Source organism: Pempheris klunzingeri, chromosome 10, assembly GCF_042242105.1.
Source record: "Pempheris klunzingeri isolate RE-2024b chromosome 10, fPemKlu1.hap1, whole genome shotgun sequence".
NCBI classification, from domain to species: domain Eukaryota; kingdom Metazoa; phylum Chordata; class Actinopteri; order Acropomatiformes; family Pempheridae; genus Pempheris; species Pempheris klunzingeri.
In genome coordinates this window covers 19,944,577-19,962,603 of record NC_092021.1, presented here as the reverse complement: position 1 = coordinate 19,962,603, position 18,027 = coordinate 19,944,577, and the positions used below count along the sequence as shown (strand labels likewise).

The following is an 18,027-nucleotide window of genomic DNA, read 5'->3' as shown; positions in this document are numbered from 1 at the left end:
CAGCAGAGGTTATTTACCTGCAGGGTCTGTAGGGGACAGCTGGGATTTAGGAGGGCTTCCAGCTGGCGAACCATACCCCTCTGGAGTGGGGCTCTCCTTGGCTGCCATCGTCAACCCTGCACTAACTGCTTCATATGATGCACTCAGACGAGTGTTGGGGTCCCTCTTTGGTTTGGGAGGAGGTTGCTTCCGAGGAGAAGAGAGACCTCCCCCGCCTGCCCCGTCCTCATTGGTATGAGCTACCTGCTGCAGGGCTGGTTTAATGGGTGGACTGGCAGAGGAATGGGCCATGTTCTCCATGGCAAGAGGGATGGGTACCGAGCTAGACCGAAAGTGGCGAATAACACGACTGCCCCCGTTGACAGGACCCTCATAGACTTTCCCACTTTTCTCCATAACCCTACAAATGGAAGAATAACAGAATTCATTTTCAATTGAAGTAAGAAAACCATCACTTGTGCTTCATTCAAGCTTTTTTTTACAAAAGAAGCACAGCAGCTTTAGCTACAGGCACAACTTCTTCCAATCCAGTAATTTTCTGATCCAGATTGAGCTAATGATATAATTTAGATCATCGGTATACTCAAACTCAATGTATGCCTACTTCAACTGTCATGCCACAAATACGAGCTAAGCAGGCCAATCGGAGGATAAAGACCCAAGAGATTATGCTTTAAATCTAATCTCCTTGCAGTAATTTCATAACATCCAGTTTGATATTTCCTTCGCTAATCTGCGTGAGCCATCTGCTCCATGATTGCAGGCTGGTGGTGGCAGAGCATGTGTGTAGGTGATGGGGAAAGGCAAAGAAATTAGGTGAGTTTGGGTAAATGTGTACATGTGTGCATAAATGTGTATTAGTATAAGTATACACACACCCCCCACCTACTCCCAGCCTCCTTGCGCTCCTGTCTCAGCAGCAGATGTTACATGCACAAGGACACTCAGAGGACAGAAAATCCCATGTATGTTTCTTTTCATCTTGCAGAAAGCATTGCTTTATCCTAATCTTTACAATTAATAATGCAAATATATAAAGTATTAAAAACAGTGTGGTGACTTTTTACATTTTTGTGTATCAACCAAAAAAATGGCACTGAAATAGTTATATGACATGTACACATTTAGGGGTTCATTAGAGCTGAAGAGCTTGAGTCACATTTTAGGTATTACAATAAACAAGGCTGTCGTTTTTCAAAGATTACGAGAGCAACTTTCAAAAATGAAGGTTGTTAATTTAGCATCCCATCCAAAGAGCTTCTTATCACCATTTTTTTTACCCCTTCTAACTGGTGTGATATGTTATAGTAGAAGGAGGGGAGGTGGAGATAAGGATAGCGTTCCATAGGTGCAACACAATACTAATACAATCTGATAATGCAGCTCATTATCTGACTATCCATCATGAAACTTACAATTAAAAGCCTACAGCGTACAGGGATACAATGACATCATTAATCTCAAAGCACATGTCGCGCAGACATGGGCACATGTATGCAGAAACACACACACACACACACACACACACACTAATCCTGTGAATAACAGTAACTGCAGATTGTTTACTTTCGAGGATAAATAATTTTAGACAATATGATCATTTAGTATGCTAAGATCACATTTCGTATTATGAATTACACTGCAGTGAGTACTAAAAGTCCTTTTTTAGTGAAAAATGTCCTGATTGGCTGCATTGGTGTGAGGCAATCGTCTATCATTCAAAGACGATTTGAACTTTTTGATCAAATGAATATTTGGCGGGACAAAATAACATTGGAAATTGAAATAACACATGGGTAAAAAAATTATACTGCACATTTACACTGCTTAAGCATCCATATGTCTTTGCTTGCAGATCTGAATGATGGCGTGCGAGTTATGAATGTGTTTGCTAATTTACCTCCTGACAGGCTGATCCTCCTCCTTGCCCACGGGCTCAGGCCTCTCACCGAGTGGTGGGCTGTTGCCAAGGGTGTTGAGAAGGCTGTTGCCATGGCAGCGCAGTCGGTCGCTCTCTCGTGCGATGTCGGATGCATTTTGGATGACCAACTGGTCGTAAGTTCGCAGACCCATGTCTTCTGCCCCCTGCAGGAAACGCTGCACACTGCACTCCTCTTTCTGCTGTAGTGACAGCCTGCGATGAACACACTGTCTGGCCAGCCAGCCACGCACCACTGAAACATGTGAGGAAGAGGAGGGGAAGTCGGAAGTGTCAGTGAAACAAAGACAGGCGAAACATAAAAGAACAACATGGGTTGTTGTGTTCTTATTTTGTATTTACTTCATTACCTTTCTGACAGGTGATGATCTTTTTATGAAGCTGGTAGCAGCGGTCGTTGAGCTGGTCTGCCTGCCAGTATCTCAGAAACACTTTACTGCTGCCCATCTAAACACACAACGACAAAAGTAATCTGATCAAACATATATGCCAGAGCATTGTTATACACTACACCACCACCATGATCAGCTTCTGGGAGCAGCCAGCAGACCCAGTGAGGTTGTCTTCTAGTGAAAAGAGTTCTTGCTAGAGATGGGAGAGCACTGATGTAGCAATGATGTATTATAATAGGTGGATGTGGAGTGTGGGATTTGCCTGTTGACACTGCATTCACTTCCTAGAATTAAGGGGCATTTTGGGGGTTAGTAGGGGTCACTCAATACCAGGTGCACAGGACTGTGGGGGCGACATACTTCCACAGACAGACACTATTCATTCCAACACATGCTACTTGTAGGAGTGATGTGTGTGTGTGTGTGAAAAGCAAGGCTGTATGAAAAGGTGTCTGCTAGGCATTGTGGTGGAGTGTGCATGCGTGTGTGAGGCAGGAGCTGTTGTGACCTGCAGGGTCACACACTCAGACACAACAGCAGTCTGGCAGACAGGACAGAGAGGGGGGCGGAGGGGGTCCATGCTGCTGTGTGTGTGTGTGTGTGTGAGGAGAATGATGATTAGGTGGGACAGCTGGAACGAGTTGTCAAAGATTCCATGGGATCTTTCGAATAGAGGGTCAGGGATTTAATTATTTGGGAAATCTTTTGTTATTGATGGAGAAAGAAAAAGAGGCAAGACACACACGCACGCACACACACGCACGCACGCACACACACACACACACACACACACACACACACACACACACACACACCTGCCATCCCTGAAGTTTGGACTGTTGCAGAACTGAGCGACATCTTTCCTCTGGTGACAATTTCTTCTTGTCTCCCAAAGTTGGGACCACGAGGTCTTTATATCTGAGACACACAAAAGAAAACAGAAAACTTCAGAGCTGCAGAGAAAAAAGATCTCAAAGTGCCAAATTCAAAATTTAGATGAGATATTGTGACACCCTCTGTATTCAGCCACAATAGGTTCAAAGGTCAGTGGGGTCATACGGCAGACCAGCCAAACAGCATCTGTTCCTATTGGTGTTGCCCTGGGCAACCGTTGCTATGAATGGTCAGCAGGATAGAGACAGTGGTTTGTTTGTGCCTGGGATGGTGGGGGTGAAAGGGAAAGTGAGCAAAAGAAATGTTGACACAGAATTCAATTCTGTAGATGTTTTCATGTGTCCATTCTGAATTTCATCACTTGGAAAAAAAAAAACCTGCTCGGAGGAAAGGGGCTCAAAGGGGGCTCGGTAGACGGTGTAAACATAACTGAAGAAAGACAAGTGAACATTTTGGTTAAAATGGCCTAATGAGCGTGTTTTCTCCTTCTGTGTTATAAATATTCCATCCACACTGTTCAGCTTTGACTAGAGCATTACCACCTGTGGCAGACAACTGGAAAACAGATGTCTTCCTCATTCTCTACAGGTACACGTCATTAAAATTAAACTTGCTATTACCAAATCACAGATGTGAGCCAGAGTGCACACTACCAAGACCCTGAGTGGAATTCAGCCATTATTAATTCTATTAATCAATCAATAACCTATTTTCCTACTGAACCAAATCAATATGTTTTCAGATCAATTTTGTTATTAATCAAAATGATGAAGTTCGTATTAATTATTTTATGGAAATATGGAAACGGGCATATTCAATATGAAATTTCATATTTAGTTTTTTTTTTTTTTTTACACAACAGAACATGTACCTGGTAAAATACAGTAAATACATTTAGATACGAATGCTAAGTTGACAACACAGGAGAGTTTATCCTTATATTTCTGTCCCGGAGTTGTGAGTAAATATTTCACAAATAAAGCTACTGTACGATAAACTGTGTACAAGTTCATGATATCACTAGTTGATATGGCTGGTGCAGCTGTTTTTCAGCCCCATCTCAGTTTTGAAATTTAGATATATACAAACTACTGTATATGCACAGATAAGTCAGCAATCATGAGACTGTCTAAATGAAATAGAATATTCAGCACAAAACCCCTAAACGTCATATCAGGTGGTCAGTGTATTTTGTCAGTGTTATGTCTCTTCTGTTATCAGAGAAAGGCAGAGCCAGCTGATGATGTCACACATCAGATGAAGAAAATATAACAAGCAGATGGCTGGAAGCATAAACCACTTGTGTTGTCAATAGCGAGTAAGTGAGGACATGTGAATGCGGTGTGTGTTTGATTTGCAGGAACTGGGTCTGTCTGAACTTTCCCTAACCCTCTCTCTGTATGGTAATACCAGTTCTACAGACATGCACATGCTGTCCCACTGGGCCCATAAAACACAAAGGAACTCTGTAAACCCATGACCTTCCCTATGAGGATATGAAATTCATCGATGGTCCCCATTTTTACAAGACCCAAGGGGCTTCATGTGGAGTTAAAGAAGTGAAATACCCCTTTGATAAGAGTTTAAATGGATGGCTACAGGGCGCTAATGGTGCTCTGTTTGACCAAAGGGCCATCAGTGACTACTGTTACTGAGCATCACAAAGGTACTAAAGGTAATGCAGCTGGAATTTAAACCACTTACTTCCTCTCTGAAGCTGCTCTATCAGACAGACTTTCAGTTAGCCTGTTGGCTTTGTTAAGCCATGAACTTTCGTCCCAGTGGTAAGTCTGAATGATGGATGTTCTTCTAGGTAGGTATCTTAATAACTTACAAATGTGTGTGTTTATCCATCAGTGGGGGGTCATGAGGACCCACTTGGGATTGTCATACAGAAAACATGGCCTACATGCTTGTGAGCAGCATTTGTGACATGCTCTATGAATACCGATGCCTCCTTCTCATCCGCTTTGTAACAATGAAGAACTGAGGAAAGCAACACCCGTGGACGGCTGGGATTTACAGAAACAAGGTTCAAGTGGTAGTATTTGACCTCACACACGCAGAAAATAAACTTGGCTACAAAACACATAGTATACTGTAAAATAGATTTCCTCATAAATCACTCTGGTTACCAGGACACTAATGTAACTTGCTTCAGGCAGCCACTACGACTTATTGAAGTGGCCCGCATGGTTCCAGTGAGCAAGTGTGTGTTTGTGTATACACACTGGTGTGTTTGTGTTCACGAGAATATAGTAAACTGAAGATTAATGGCTGATTTATTGACCTGCCATTTTGATTAGTCAAGGGCCAGGGCCTGTTTCGAAAGAGTGACAAATGGAAAGATAAAAAGGAAAAAGAAACAGGACAAAATTAAGATAGTCTGTATGCACATAAAAAGACAGAAACTGAGATTAAGAGGCTGAAATGAAGAAAGAAACATAGAAATGTTGGGATGAGGAAGAAAGAAGAGGCTGGAAGAGAAAAGAACAAAAGAAAATGGTGGCTCAGAAGAGAGCATGTGAGAGAAGGATGAGAAATTGAGTGAGAAAGAGCTCTGTGAAGACAGCAGTGTAGTCCACCCCCACTCTGCAGCAGCTCCCTCCTTGGCCAAGGCTGTGTTCATTCATTGTCTGTGTTGAAACCAGTGGAGAAGAGGGAGAAAGATATGAATGGCACTTGGGCTGGGCTGACTGGTGTCTTTGTGAGTGGCAGCCTCTTAAACTGACCACAGCCTTAATGTATAAACAGCAAAACAGGGACACAGGTCAGAACTCAAAAGGTCAGTTTGAATGAAAACGAAACACAAAAATACTCAGACACAATGCACTCAAACCTGTGCTGAGCAGTAATGTGTTACTGAGTAAAGTATAACAGTAATTTCATTTTTTCAGAGTAGTAGGATTACAATTTGAATCTAATTAAATTACAGTTTCCAGTGCCAGTAGTATCGTGTTACTTCAATGTTTTGAGGATTCAGCCTGTTTGCTGTTCCACCAGTAGGTGGATGGGAGTGCTGATGTCGGTCTGCTCTCTGTATGTTCAGTGAACAGACGAGTCCAGGTCATGTTAGCTCACAGAGGAACTTGAAGGAACTCGTCTTGCATTAACTCAAAAGTAGTCTCATCTTTATCCGTCATACTTTTAGGATACATTCACAAATCTCCATCAGAGTTGAAATGGGACGGCCACAAAAATGAATAGTGGCCTTATATTACATAAAACAGAATTTTCTCCATTCTGTCACAACCGCTGTCCAGAGTGCTGATCCTTGCTCATTTGCACCAGTGGGTTGGACTGTAAAGGTCATTATTTTCATCTGTTCACATCACTACAGTGTGTGTACTGTGTTCCAAATCTTTGTTTGCCAGTGCTTGTTTATCTATATCTATATCTGTTCTGCCCTGGAAACTCAGCCATCCTCTCCTTTACCAGTAATCTCTAGGATGTGGAGGAGTCTATGGAGATTGGAATGGTCCAGCTGTCACATACAGTGCGCCGAGGGATAGTATCTTTACTGTCTTTGCTAACTTTTTAGCTAACTGCAGCAAGCATTCAGCTCAACATCAGGCCCAACAGTCAAATCAGGTTTCCTTCATTTACCTCACTTGTATCCTATTAGATGCCATCCACTAAGGTCTCAAAAGAAATCAGATACATCAATATCTTGATTTCATGGATTCAGAATTGCAGGTAACCAATTTAAATTTAATTTAAATTAAAATTTTTAAATTAAAATTCCCATGACATGAAATGTAGGGACTTCCTTTCAGTTGACTCCAAGAATACTGCATTGTCCATGCTCTTGATGGCTTTCTGTTGATTTTGAGTTTCTTTCGATCCTGATGAAACTGTGCCTCGCACTGCACGATCCACAAATTGACTAGAAGGTGAGAAGTGAAATTGGAGGAATGGAGACCTATGTGTCAACTAACCTGCCAAAAGTCTTCAGCTGAGACTGTTGCCCAATCACATCCTGTCAACCTGTCTACTGTTACAATTCACTGCAACAATCTGCAGAAGTGTTCGACAAAAAGCGAGCAACCACCCCACCATCACACTGCCTCTTTGATAATAGATCTCCTCGCTGGTGCTTGTCCATCTCTGGGTCATCTCCACTCCAGGGACTGTCATCTGCCATGGAGGAGCACATTGAAAAGGCTCTCATCAAAGGGTTATGAATCTAACCACTTCACCAGCTGGAGGAGGTTTCTTCTTCATTTATAAAAATGATGGTTCTCTCCACTCATGTACTGGTTTCCATCAACCATATAATATCACTGTTACCCAGTATAGGCTGCTACCATTTGGGAGGATGAGTGGAAGTCGCTTCAAATGCTAATGACTTACAAATACTCTAGCAGCGTTTTAAGCCTTAGTGAATGATGTTCTGCACAAAATGTTTTATCTTTGTTGTTAATGGAGCATTTACAGTGCAAACATTGCAGTCAGGTCCTTTTGTTGCATGCCATATACTGTCCTGTCCAACAAAGAGGAAAAAGAACTGACTTTGAAAAAAATTTGACGAGCATGTCTGTCATGTGCTGAAAAATAATATGTTTCCTGAGCCTGATAAATGTGACTTCCAATTCACGCTTCTGCTTCCGGTGAAAAGCAGCTTTGAAAAGCAACACAAGGGTGATACACTATTGTTTGGATTTCAACGCATCTGTACCTTATAAACCATTTCTCCTCAAAGTGGAAATGTCTTTCTTTCTGCTCTTCCACTGACAATAAGCTCTATTCATGCATGATGCAAACAAACAACTTCGCCTTTACTATTTTGATGTGCAGCAAGTCCTGGAAACCATCCTGCAATCTTAGACAGGCAGCTTGAGAATGATATTAGAACCAAATATGTGACCAATTCACTGGGAACATACACACTATTGCCCGAGCACACTTTGGTTTACACCCTGCCATAGAACGGTTACGTTTCCCCTTTCTGGCGACCAGCTGGCCCTTGGGATGCTCAGTTATCAGCTGGTCGCACCCACTGCTAACGCAGAGATTATCATAGGACACACAGCTGACTAAAACTGTGGGACACTCACATGCTCACACACACATATGGCTTAGCAAACAGCTTTCACAAAACCCTCACCAGGTATCTTTCAATTACAAGCTTGAACAATAAGAGAGTTGGCTCAACAAGGTATATCCATCAAAAACACAAAGGAGCTGGCAGCAGCTTATGGACAGACAACACTACAATCTATATTGGATTCACTTCATCATTTGACAATTTCACGTTCAGGTTTTCCCCCATGAAAACATATTATTGAGTTTCATTTATCTGTTTCACTGTATGTTTGACCAGAAAATATTGTCTGTCTGACTGTACCTACAATAAATGCACATAATAACGCACTTCAACCATTTGCACCATACACTACATAGCTTGGGTAGCTGCTTTCCGTTTTCTTTATTTTGCATCCTTTTATGAGTTAAGTGTTTCTTTCCAGTCCTCTAAAAAATGAAACCCTGACTGTGAGCTGTAGATTTCTTTAGCATCAAAATATTTCATTGTACTGATTCAGTATTAGTGATTATACTAGACTTGATTCATTGTGTGTGTGGTGATGTGATGATGTTTACAGCAGGGTAGTGGAAACTTTTGGGGGGTCATGTGACCAGCTTTGTCCTCTCTTATTATCTGGCAGGAATGTTCATGTTAATCCCTTTATCCTCAAAAAGAGAGAGAGGCCGGGAGACAGACTGAGGATAGGAGAGAGAGAGAGAGAGAGAGAGAGAGAGAGAGAGAGAAAGAGAGGGTGGACAGACTTAGAGCTAAATCCTCTCAGTATTTCACTGGTTCTCAGAATCAGAGGAACAGGAAGAGAAAGGTTGAGACAAACAGCCAAACTGTGAGGGATAGGGAGTGAGATAAAAGAATAGAGGAGAGGTGGTGTGACAGAATCATTCTCTGTGCTTCTCAACAAAACAGGGGGAAAAACAAGTGACACAGTGAAAACATGACGAACATTCAAGTGTGGGACACGGAGACCTTACACACAACTGACTGGTTAATGTGTGTGTGTCAGGCTGACATGGGAAATGTGATAGTGGCATTCATCAGCCCCCATCATACTTTAAAAAAGCCATTCAAGGTCATTTTGTGCTTCTAACAGTGAGGGTTGCTGTGACTTGTTAACTCTAATGTGACAGTCTGATTGGGAGCGTGTGATCCTGTACAGTATATGCCCTTGCATTCATTTGCAGATGTGGAGAAGGCATATGCTGCCAGGCTTTCAGCTTACTTCGACCTGCTCGCCCTGTCATATATAAATTGACAGAGATCACAGTGACCTGCTGGGAGTGTAATGTATCTGACCAACTGAGATCAGTGAGAGACACAAAGAGAAGAAGCAAAGTAATCCATCAACCTTAAGGCCTTTCCTTTAAGGAAGAAACTGGAAGACAAGAGGAGGCTGTGAAGTGAACGCATCAGCATACAGAGATAAAACAATAACTTCAGATGGCGAGTTGTGACAGTTGCATCGTTCTTAATTATGCAGCATGCTCTGGCACTGACCTGCTGAGGAAGCCTGGGAAAGACAGACGGACAGGGTATCCATAACGGATCATGCGCACCATCTCAAGCACCCCAATGTACTGCAGCTGGGTAGACACATGGAAGCTGTCAAAACTGTCCGGCTGACCACTGGCGTTGGGCCGCACACACTCCACAAAATGTGGAGTGCAGGCCTGCAGCTTACTGATCACCTCTGACAGTGAGTTCTGTAAGAGGGAAAAAGAGAGGAGATACAGTCACCAGTCATAACAGAATGAACAAACTGTTGTGTTCTAATTAACAACACTCATTAGTGTTTAGGTTGGAAGGGCCCTGTGGCTGTTTCTTGTACAGTAATAGAAGGGAAGGAAGGGCTCTCTGGTTCTTCCTTTTGATGTTGTAACTTGATTTGCGAGCCACAGTGACTGGAATGAGATCACGTTGTGTTTGAGACAAAGTGGTCTGATTTTTGGGGGTGTGTTTTGCCTCTGGAGGAAGCAAAAACACAAAGAGCTCTTTCTAAGGGTGAGCGAGTGAGTGTGAGAGAGCTGTTCTTTAAGCCCTGAATTCACAGATGCTGCATCCAAGATTGCACACACACACACACACACACACACACACATACACACACAGCCACACATCAACACGCACATAAACATTTACATCTGTGTTTTTACCACTCCTCAAACTGACGTCAGTCTATGCTATGCATACCTTTAGGTACAATGACCAAAACCTCACCCCTCATCTCTGAACGTCACTAGCAGCATTCACATAACTATCCTCCCTCCAAAACGTGCGCATGCACACACACACAAATGCATGCGCACGGCACACAGTGGCTGTTGTTCATTGTTCATTCATTCATGTGGAGGGCTTCATGCTTGGCTTGGTACAGCATCATTCTTCAGCCCCCTCTCTCCTTCCCTGCCATTCCCTGAGGGACTCGTAGACCACAAGCCCACAACTCTGATTGTGCAACACACTGGCTTCATTCAAACCCAAGGTACTGCTTCTCTGAGCCACATTTCAGCTTCTTTGCGTCATCAACAGACGCTGAACTGCTTTCTTCTGATTGCATGTTGTTGTTTTACATATTTATGAAGTCACAGTACGCTACTCTGAATACGTCTTAGGGCTGCAAAGGATGTGTTGTGTGTATAAGCGAGAAAAATGTTCAATGTTTTGAGGATTACAGTGGCGAAGCGGGTGTGCAGGGACGAGGATGGATGAACTACAGTGATTTCTTGAGATGGGGACTAAATTCACACAAAATCTCAAGATTAATAAGCAAATCCTGGTATTTATTTGAGATATGATCAAGGTGCTTGCAAGTACTCTGTGTAAGTAAAATAAGTAAAATAAAGATGAAGGTAAAATGAAAATACTGGTTTGTCTGATTGGCACCAAACCAGCAAATCGAACTTATGGACTTTTGAGGTTGTATATGTGCTGCAGGAGATACTTGATATAACAGTGACAAACACTGCCTCAGTGTTATGTTTGTCAAGCTGTAGTTTAATTTTTTACAGTTTTGCAGAAGAACTGAGAGTCTTCACTAAACTCCAAAATGCATTTAGCAAACTTAATTCAGTGCAATGTGGAATGGTGGGGCATAGTTCTTACCCTTAGCTGGACAGCCACTGTGATTGGCCCACAACGCTCTAGCCGTTGAAGGAAGGAGCTCGAGCCTTTCTTCTTCAAGATCTGCAAATATAAAGAGATGATTAAGAAAAAAAAATATTAGCTCACTCGTACTTCAAGGGGCAACTGAGGAAGATGGAATCTTTAGAACATAATTAACACATATTAACATCAAATTAGGCTTTGTGTGGCTTTGATAAAATCATGACACTTTCTTTGTCTCTGATGCTGTATAGTATTTTTTAACGTGCACTAAACTGTCCCTTTAGACCATTTCTGTCAGTCCCCGGTGTCCCTGTCGTATACTTTACAGCCCAACTCAGCTCATGGCATCTATTCACTTATATTGTCTTATTTATTGTCTTACACCCAGTGTAGCACTTCAATATTACCTAATGTTACCGTATAAGGCTGCTGGGACAGATCAGGGAGGTGAAAGGGGTCTTATGTAAGCCCGTTCTCTAGATGGCTAATGAGCCACAGAGACAGCAGGCAGGACCCCTTGGAGGTTACACAACCAGCAAGCTTTTTCAGTCACACATGTGAACCAGTGCAATATGCTTTCCAAAACATTAAAAAAGATAAAAAATGAGGCAGAGACACAGAGAGGGGGAGGAGGGAGTGGAAAAGGAGACTTGGTATGCCGAGAATATCTTTATCAGGTGTGCGATTTGTGTTTTCATGATGGTGTGTCACTAAGTGTACTGTCATATCACTGTCATGTTACGCGTGTGCATGCTTATGGAGTTTTAACCTCAAACAAAGCCAATTCCCAGAGCTTTATATATAGCACTGTGGTGGGTAGTATCTTAAATTAGACTGTTGTTTTTTCCAGAAATACTGTCCCCGTTTTTTCCATTGATTGGCACAGCAGTCAGTTGCCCTGTTGGAAAAAGAGCTTCTGACTGATGTTGTCATTTTCTGACAGACTGTGTTCCTTTAAGTCAATCAATTTTAAATATTTCATTATCTACTCTCAAAAGCGAGTAGAAGCAGTACACCTGATAAATGATACAATGATAAAAAAAATTAATGGCAAAGAAATCAATAATATTCTCCACATCCTTTGATGCTCAAGTATATTTCAGAGCTACAGTGCAACAATAGAGACTTGCTGCACGTGTGGTTCACGTGAAGCCCTGCACTCACCACTCTGTGAGCAGTGTACTGTACCTTGGTAAGGTCATGGTACCTCCGGGGCTGTTGGGAGACTGTGTTGGCAGTGATAAGGGAGGCTGATGGCATCCTGTGGAGCAGCAGGGCAGCTTTAGGCCCCCTCAACCCAGCACGGCCCTGGGCCGCTGGCACCAGAGAACCAGTCTGAGTCAGCTTGGACTGGAAGAGCTGTTGCAGTAACACACTCTCACTGGCTGCCGGGCACAAAGCACACATACACAGAGAGAGGGAGGAAAAGAAGGGTGAAAAGAAGCAACAGCATTGGTGGAAATAAGGGGGTGGAGGAGAATGAACAGAAAGACAGAATGGAAGAAAGAAAGAAGGGAAGAACAGCGAAGATGTAAACAAGGAGGGAGAGAAGCATCAGAGGTGGAGTGAGGGTGGGGAGGAGGCATAAAGTTAGGACCCATGTAAACAATCAGTCAGGCAACAAGAGGGGGTGGACCATGCCACTTGACAACACGTGGAGCGGTCCACAACAACAATGAGCTCATTCAGAAAGCCAAACAACATGTGTGTGAATGTGGGCGTGTGGCTCTCATCTAAAAGGCTGAGTGAGAGAGAGAGAGCGAGTGAGCGAGCGAGAGAGGACAGGATGATGGTAGGTAGGCGTACCAAGCAAAGATAAACAAGCGTAAGTCAAGGACTAATTTAAGGACTTAATTACATACAGCTCCAAGGGTAATTGTCTTTTTTAAAAGCAATCATTACCATCACCTGAATATAGACTTACATAGATCCCTCCGACACCCAGATTAGCTTTAAGACTTACAGCTAAAGTGGGGAGGGGATGACATCCATAAGAAGCAGCCACATACTATGTGTGTCAGTGAGTGCGATTGAACGGCACCGACACATCGACGAAGGGACAACAGCCAAGTGTGAGTGAAGGGCCAGCCTTTAGAAGATTAGCCTCATCATAGGAATTATAGCAATTAGGCTGCTGGACGTAAGGCTAGCCTGGCAGGCACACAACGGCTGCCTGTGTCCTGCCAACCACAACAACCCACATCTGGCACCTTCTATAGACAATATACACACAGACGTTGCTGTCTGCTGCATATGTGATGAAGCACACACATACAAACACCACCACACATAGAGCGGTTTTGTGTGCTGGTAGTTCAGACAAGAGTGCACCTTTGTGATCAAGTGTGCCCTGACGCCACAATGTGCTCATATGCGTGTTATTGGGTACTTACACTTCATCGTAAACAAGAGATTCTGTGGAAGGGAGTCCTTGTTTCTTGTGAGTGATCCCGTGAGGTCATATGAAATCTGGTGGAAAAACAAATTATACATTCATTTATGCCGTACATGGGATTTTTTTAATGCTACATAAATAGTTTTTAAATCAAGCTATATCTTTGTAAAAGCACCAATTGGAGCTCCTTAGGTTATAAGATGTGGCAGCATGAAAATGTACTTATGTGCCTATACAACATTGTCCAGTATCAGGGTGCTGACCTGACACAGCAGTGTCACACATCACAAAATGTTGATGTGAACAATCACCAACTGGTCACCAAAAGAAAAACACTGTTGAATCATTGTTATTGAAATACAACAATAATGTTGTTAAACTTGCATAATCCTTGCACTGAAAAGATAAACAGAATTATTATTATTTATTTTTATTATTATTAGTTTCTTATCAAGTACAGCCTATTTATTCCATCTGAACAAAGAATTATTTTTGTCACTGGGCAGTTTGTGTCAACTAACAGAATTGGCTTCGAAAAGGTTTCCAATTCAGAGAGAAGATGTATGTATTGATTAGACAAGTCAACAATCACATGACATGGACCTTGTGCCACCTTTGCACAATACAATACAATTCAGATTTAAGTCTTTCCTCATCTGTAAGGAAATTACATTCGTTAAACAAAAAGTTTAGAGACAAAATTCAGTGGATGAGTTTGAAATTAATGTTTGTGCTGATACTTTAGATTCAAACAGTTTGGTGAGTTGCCCATGGGCCAGTAGGTATCTTAATATGTTTTCACACAATAAACAGGTGTAAAAAATGTCCATTATTCCATATTATAAGTTGGTGTGTTGGGGTCATGTCAGCTCCTCTATTGCCGCCAATTTGAAAATATAGAGAGTCAACCTGTACGCATCACAAATGTTTGAGTTACCACTGCAGATATATAGCAGGCCAAACATGGCTATTAAACTGCAAATATGCTACCAGTGACAGATCATGACTTGAATTGTTGACTTTTTGAGTTGAATTAATGTTTCTGAACACATTAAAAGCCTGAAGGAGTATTGTATGAGTCTCCTTCTTCCCCAGGAGATCATAAAGCCTGAAGCACGTCCTTCACTGAAGAGGCAGGCTACTGACGTACACTTCTTTGTTTTCTTTATATTCCTTATTAACCTTTTAGAAATGTTTGACCACACCACAGCAACAATTTTGTATCATGAGTGCTAACATATTTTAAAGTGAATGAAAAAAAGTTGGAACACTTCTCAATTTTCCCTCAGTTATAAATTATTTATGTGTATCACAACTGAGGTGTACATTGAACCAAGATTTCTGCAAACTAAATACACTACATAATTTGTGCAATGTTGGTAAGCTTGATGAATTGACTCCCTCAGGGAGGCTGTTATTTATGGCCTTCCACCAATCACTGGCACTTCTTGAGTTCTTACATTTGGTTAGGAGCCCTCCAGACAGAAAAAGGTAAGAGGGCTTGGTTCCACCTGGCAGTTTTAGCCAATGTTAATAACCGATGCCCAGTTGGATAAATTAGTCAAGTGTTGGAGAAAATGCATTTGGTGGCATGAATGCCAAAGAGCTGGTACAGAAAAACAACATGCTTTGTGAATCATGTGGGCACACTTTAGCTCCAGTAAACACAAAGAGGGAAACTAAGATACATGCACATAGTGTGTGGCCAATAAGTATAAGTGCATGGCCAAGAAAAAAAGTAGAAACAGAAAATCAAACACTTGACAAGGGCAAGTTTCAGGTGCAACAGTCTATTAAACAAGTGTTTGCTAAAGCCACGCAGATTTTATGATATACTATGCAGGCCTACCACCCCTGTAATACAAACACACCTGTCCAGCATAGTGGCAGACAATGAAGGCTGGGCCCTGGTCTTTGGGTGGGGGGTTTCCGTTGCCATCCTTGGTTGTGAGAGAGAGGCCGTGAGTCGGATTGGATTCCAGCTGGGTTGACAGCCTCTTGTACAGGGTCTGCTCTGCTGGCCTCAGGCTCTGGCTCTCCTCATCTAATACGCACAGCAGTCCCTGAGGCCTCTGGAGGAGGAACCAACAGATGCTCACATGTAATTTGTGCCAGTCATGTTTACAATGCGCCCTTGATAATAATAGTAATAATTCTTTTTCATTAAGGCACATTTATTGATCCCCATAGGGTAGAGCTGCCTCTCTGCTATCAAATAACGTTATTTTCATTTGTTTTAGACCTCTTGGACATTTTGGCCATTATTGACGGGGATAGTAGAGACTGACAAAATACATGGGTTGACAGGTAAACACACAACAAAGGTTCCTGACTACAGAGTCGAGGACATTCCGCAATTACATAGTATGTATATCATAAGACACCAAACTGGACTGGGCTGGTCTTAACCAGAAACGTACGTTACCTGAAGAAAGAAGTCTAGAACGGCTGGCTGGTTGCCAGGGGAGCGAGGGGTCTCCATGGCGATGCCCTCCTGCAGACATTCAGCCTGCTCCTGCTGGAATAGGACCTCGGAGACGTACTGCCTCAGCCGCTCGTTGGTCATGTTCACGCACAGCTGGAAGGCACACAACACACGCATCAGCCTGTAAACAGCCACTCTAGTGCACATGGCAAGAAGTTCCGCCTTACAGACACGGTTTCACTTTAGAGCAAAGAAATGCCCAAATACAATCTCAAACAGTATCTGTGGTGGCACCAGCAGGAAAGTCAATGGGGCATAAAAGAACTGACTAATTGTATAACACACCAGGCAAAAATCACGGACAACTGTTTACAAGGACACCTCATGTATTGTATAGACAGTAATGAATGTCCCTGTGAGGGGCCTTTTTTTGTATCCCACTATAATGTGGACAAAGTGGTACTGCTGAGACATCCTAAGCCAGGAGTCAACCAGTCACAGCACAGGGAGGAGTTAATCAAATGGTTTTGTCTGGGCTGAGTTTCATAAGTCGTTCGACATGCTCTCGGTGATTTCCCCTCCGGGGACTCCAGGCCGCCATCGTAAGTGTCACTCCATTTGTCTGAAACACTGAAGTGAACTTGGTGGGGGCTGAGTGAACAACGGCGGTCACTTTGGACGTGCATATCACTCACTATGCATTGCCCTTAAGCATTTGCTGCATCCTTATTGAATAATTTGGGCTGAAAGTGTACGAAGGCAGATGTGTACCATTTAAATACCCCCCCACTCTTGGGCCAGCCCACTTTCCGTCCACACTGAGGGTGAGGGTAAGTGAATGAGGGGAAGTGGAACTACTACTGGAACGCAGCCCCGGTGTGTGTAGAGGGAAAACTAAAGTGATGTTATTGATGTTATGAGAAGGAACATAGAATATGAGGTGGAACAACACAGCATGGCAGACTGCAGCAGCAGGCCTGTTTAAACTTCTCCTGAACCCAAATGTGTCACAAAGCTGACACAAAAAAAAAAGTCTCTCAGTGTTGTAGTCTAGGAATGAACTTGTCACACTTGCACTTTAATGAAGCGTCCCTCTTTTCAACCCAGGATGTGTTGCATCAATCCCTTGTTCTCTGTCATATTTTGCACCTAACATGAAAATAGATGCCAGACCAAGCAAAGCATACATACATACATCTTAGAGGTTAGCTGATAAGGCCAACAAAAAATAAAGTAAATCATCAATAATATATGAACAGAGCTGAGTTTGTCTATTTGGATGCTGTTATGTGAATATATAAGAACAGTTCCACGATCCACATTTTGTCTCACAGCCCACTAATTGAGAAGTGCTGATCTAGAGGACTGTTATTATGTGGCGTAGGTGGTTGTGGCCCTGTTTTCCTTTCATCAGTGTTTGTCTGTGCTTTGTCTTCAAGCTAGTCTAGTATATTAAGGGCTTAGTCCCAGCAGGTGGTTGATTGAGTTAGCTCATTAGCAAAGTGCTGAGCAGGTACAACACACTCCTGACAAACACAGCTCCAATTAACGAGCCCTAATGAGCCTGATCATGCTGTGCATGTGGAGAGTGCTTGTGTACATGTCTGCATGTGTGTGTATACAAACATGTCAGAGTGAGGGCTTTGTCACTGATGTGCCACATGTACTGTAAGGGCTAAACCAGACCTTGCTCCTCCTCCTCTCTCTTCTGTGGTTGGTGGGTAATGTCTGTGATTTGATCAGGCTGATATTAATTAAGGCAGCTAAGCGACAACAATGGAGAAGATGTCTGAGGGAAACAGGTGGGCAGTTCCACTGCGTGCCAGAAGATAGTGT

At 42.7% G+C, this 18,027-nt stretch overlaps 1 protein-coding gene across 1 annotated transcript in view; it reads right to left on the bottom strand.

The window, feature by feature from the left end:
• Positions 1-18,027, bottom strand: part of myo16 (myosin XVI) — a 76,763-nt gene that overhangs the window by 11,748 nt on the left and 46,988 nt on the right. The window contains exons 22-31 of the mRNA XM_070837955.1: positions 16,192-16,344; positions 15,638-15,838; positions 13,765-13,840; positions 12,560-12,756; positions 11,369-11,449; positions 9,764-9,969; positions 3,147-3,249; positions 2,290-2,386; positions 1,901-2,174; positions 18-400 (exon numbers count right to left, since the gene is read on the bottom strand). Coding sequence (XP_070694056.1) covers positions 18-400; positions 1,901-2,174; positions 2,290-2,386; positions 3,147-3,249; positions 9,764-9,969; positions 11,369-11,449; positions 12,560-12,756; positions 13,765-13,840; positions 15,638-15,838; positions 16,192-16,344 — 1,771 coding nt within the window. The remainder of the gene's footprint in view (positions 1-17; positions 401-1,900; positions 2,175-2,289; positions 2,387-3,146; positions 3,250-9,763; positions 9,970-11,368; positions 11,450-12,559; positions 12,757-13,764; positions 13,841-15,637; positions 15,839-16,191; positions 16,345-18,027) is intronic.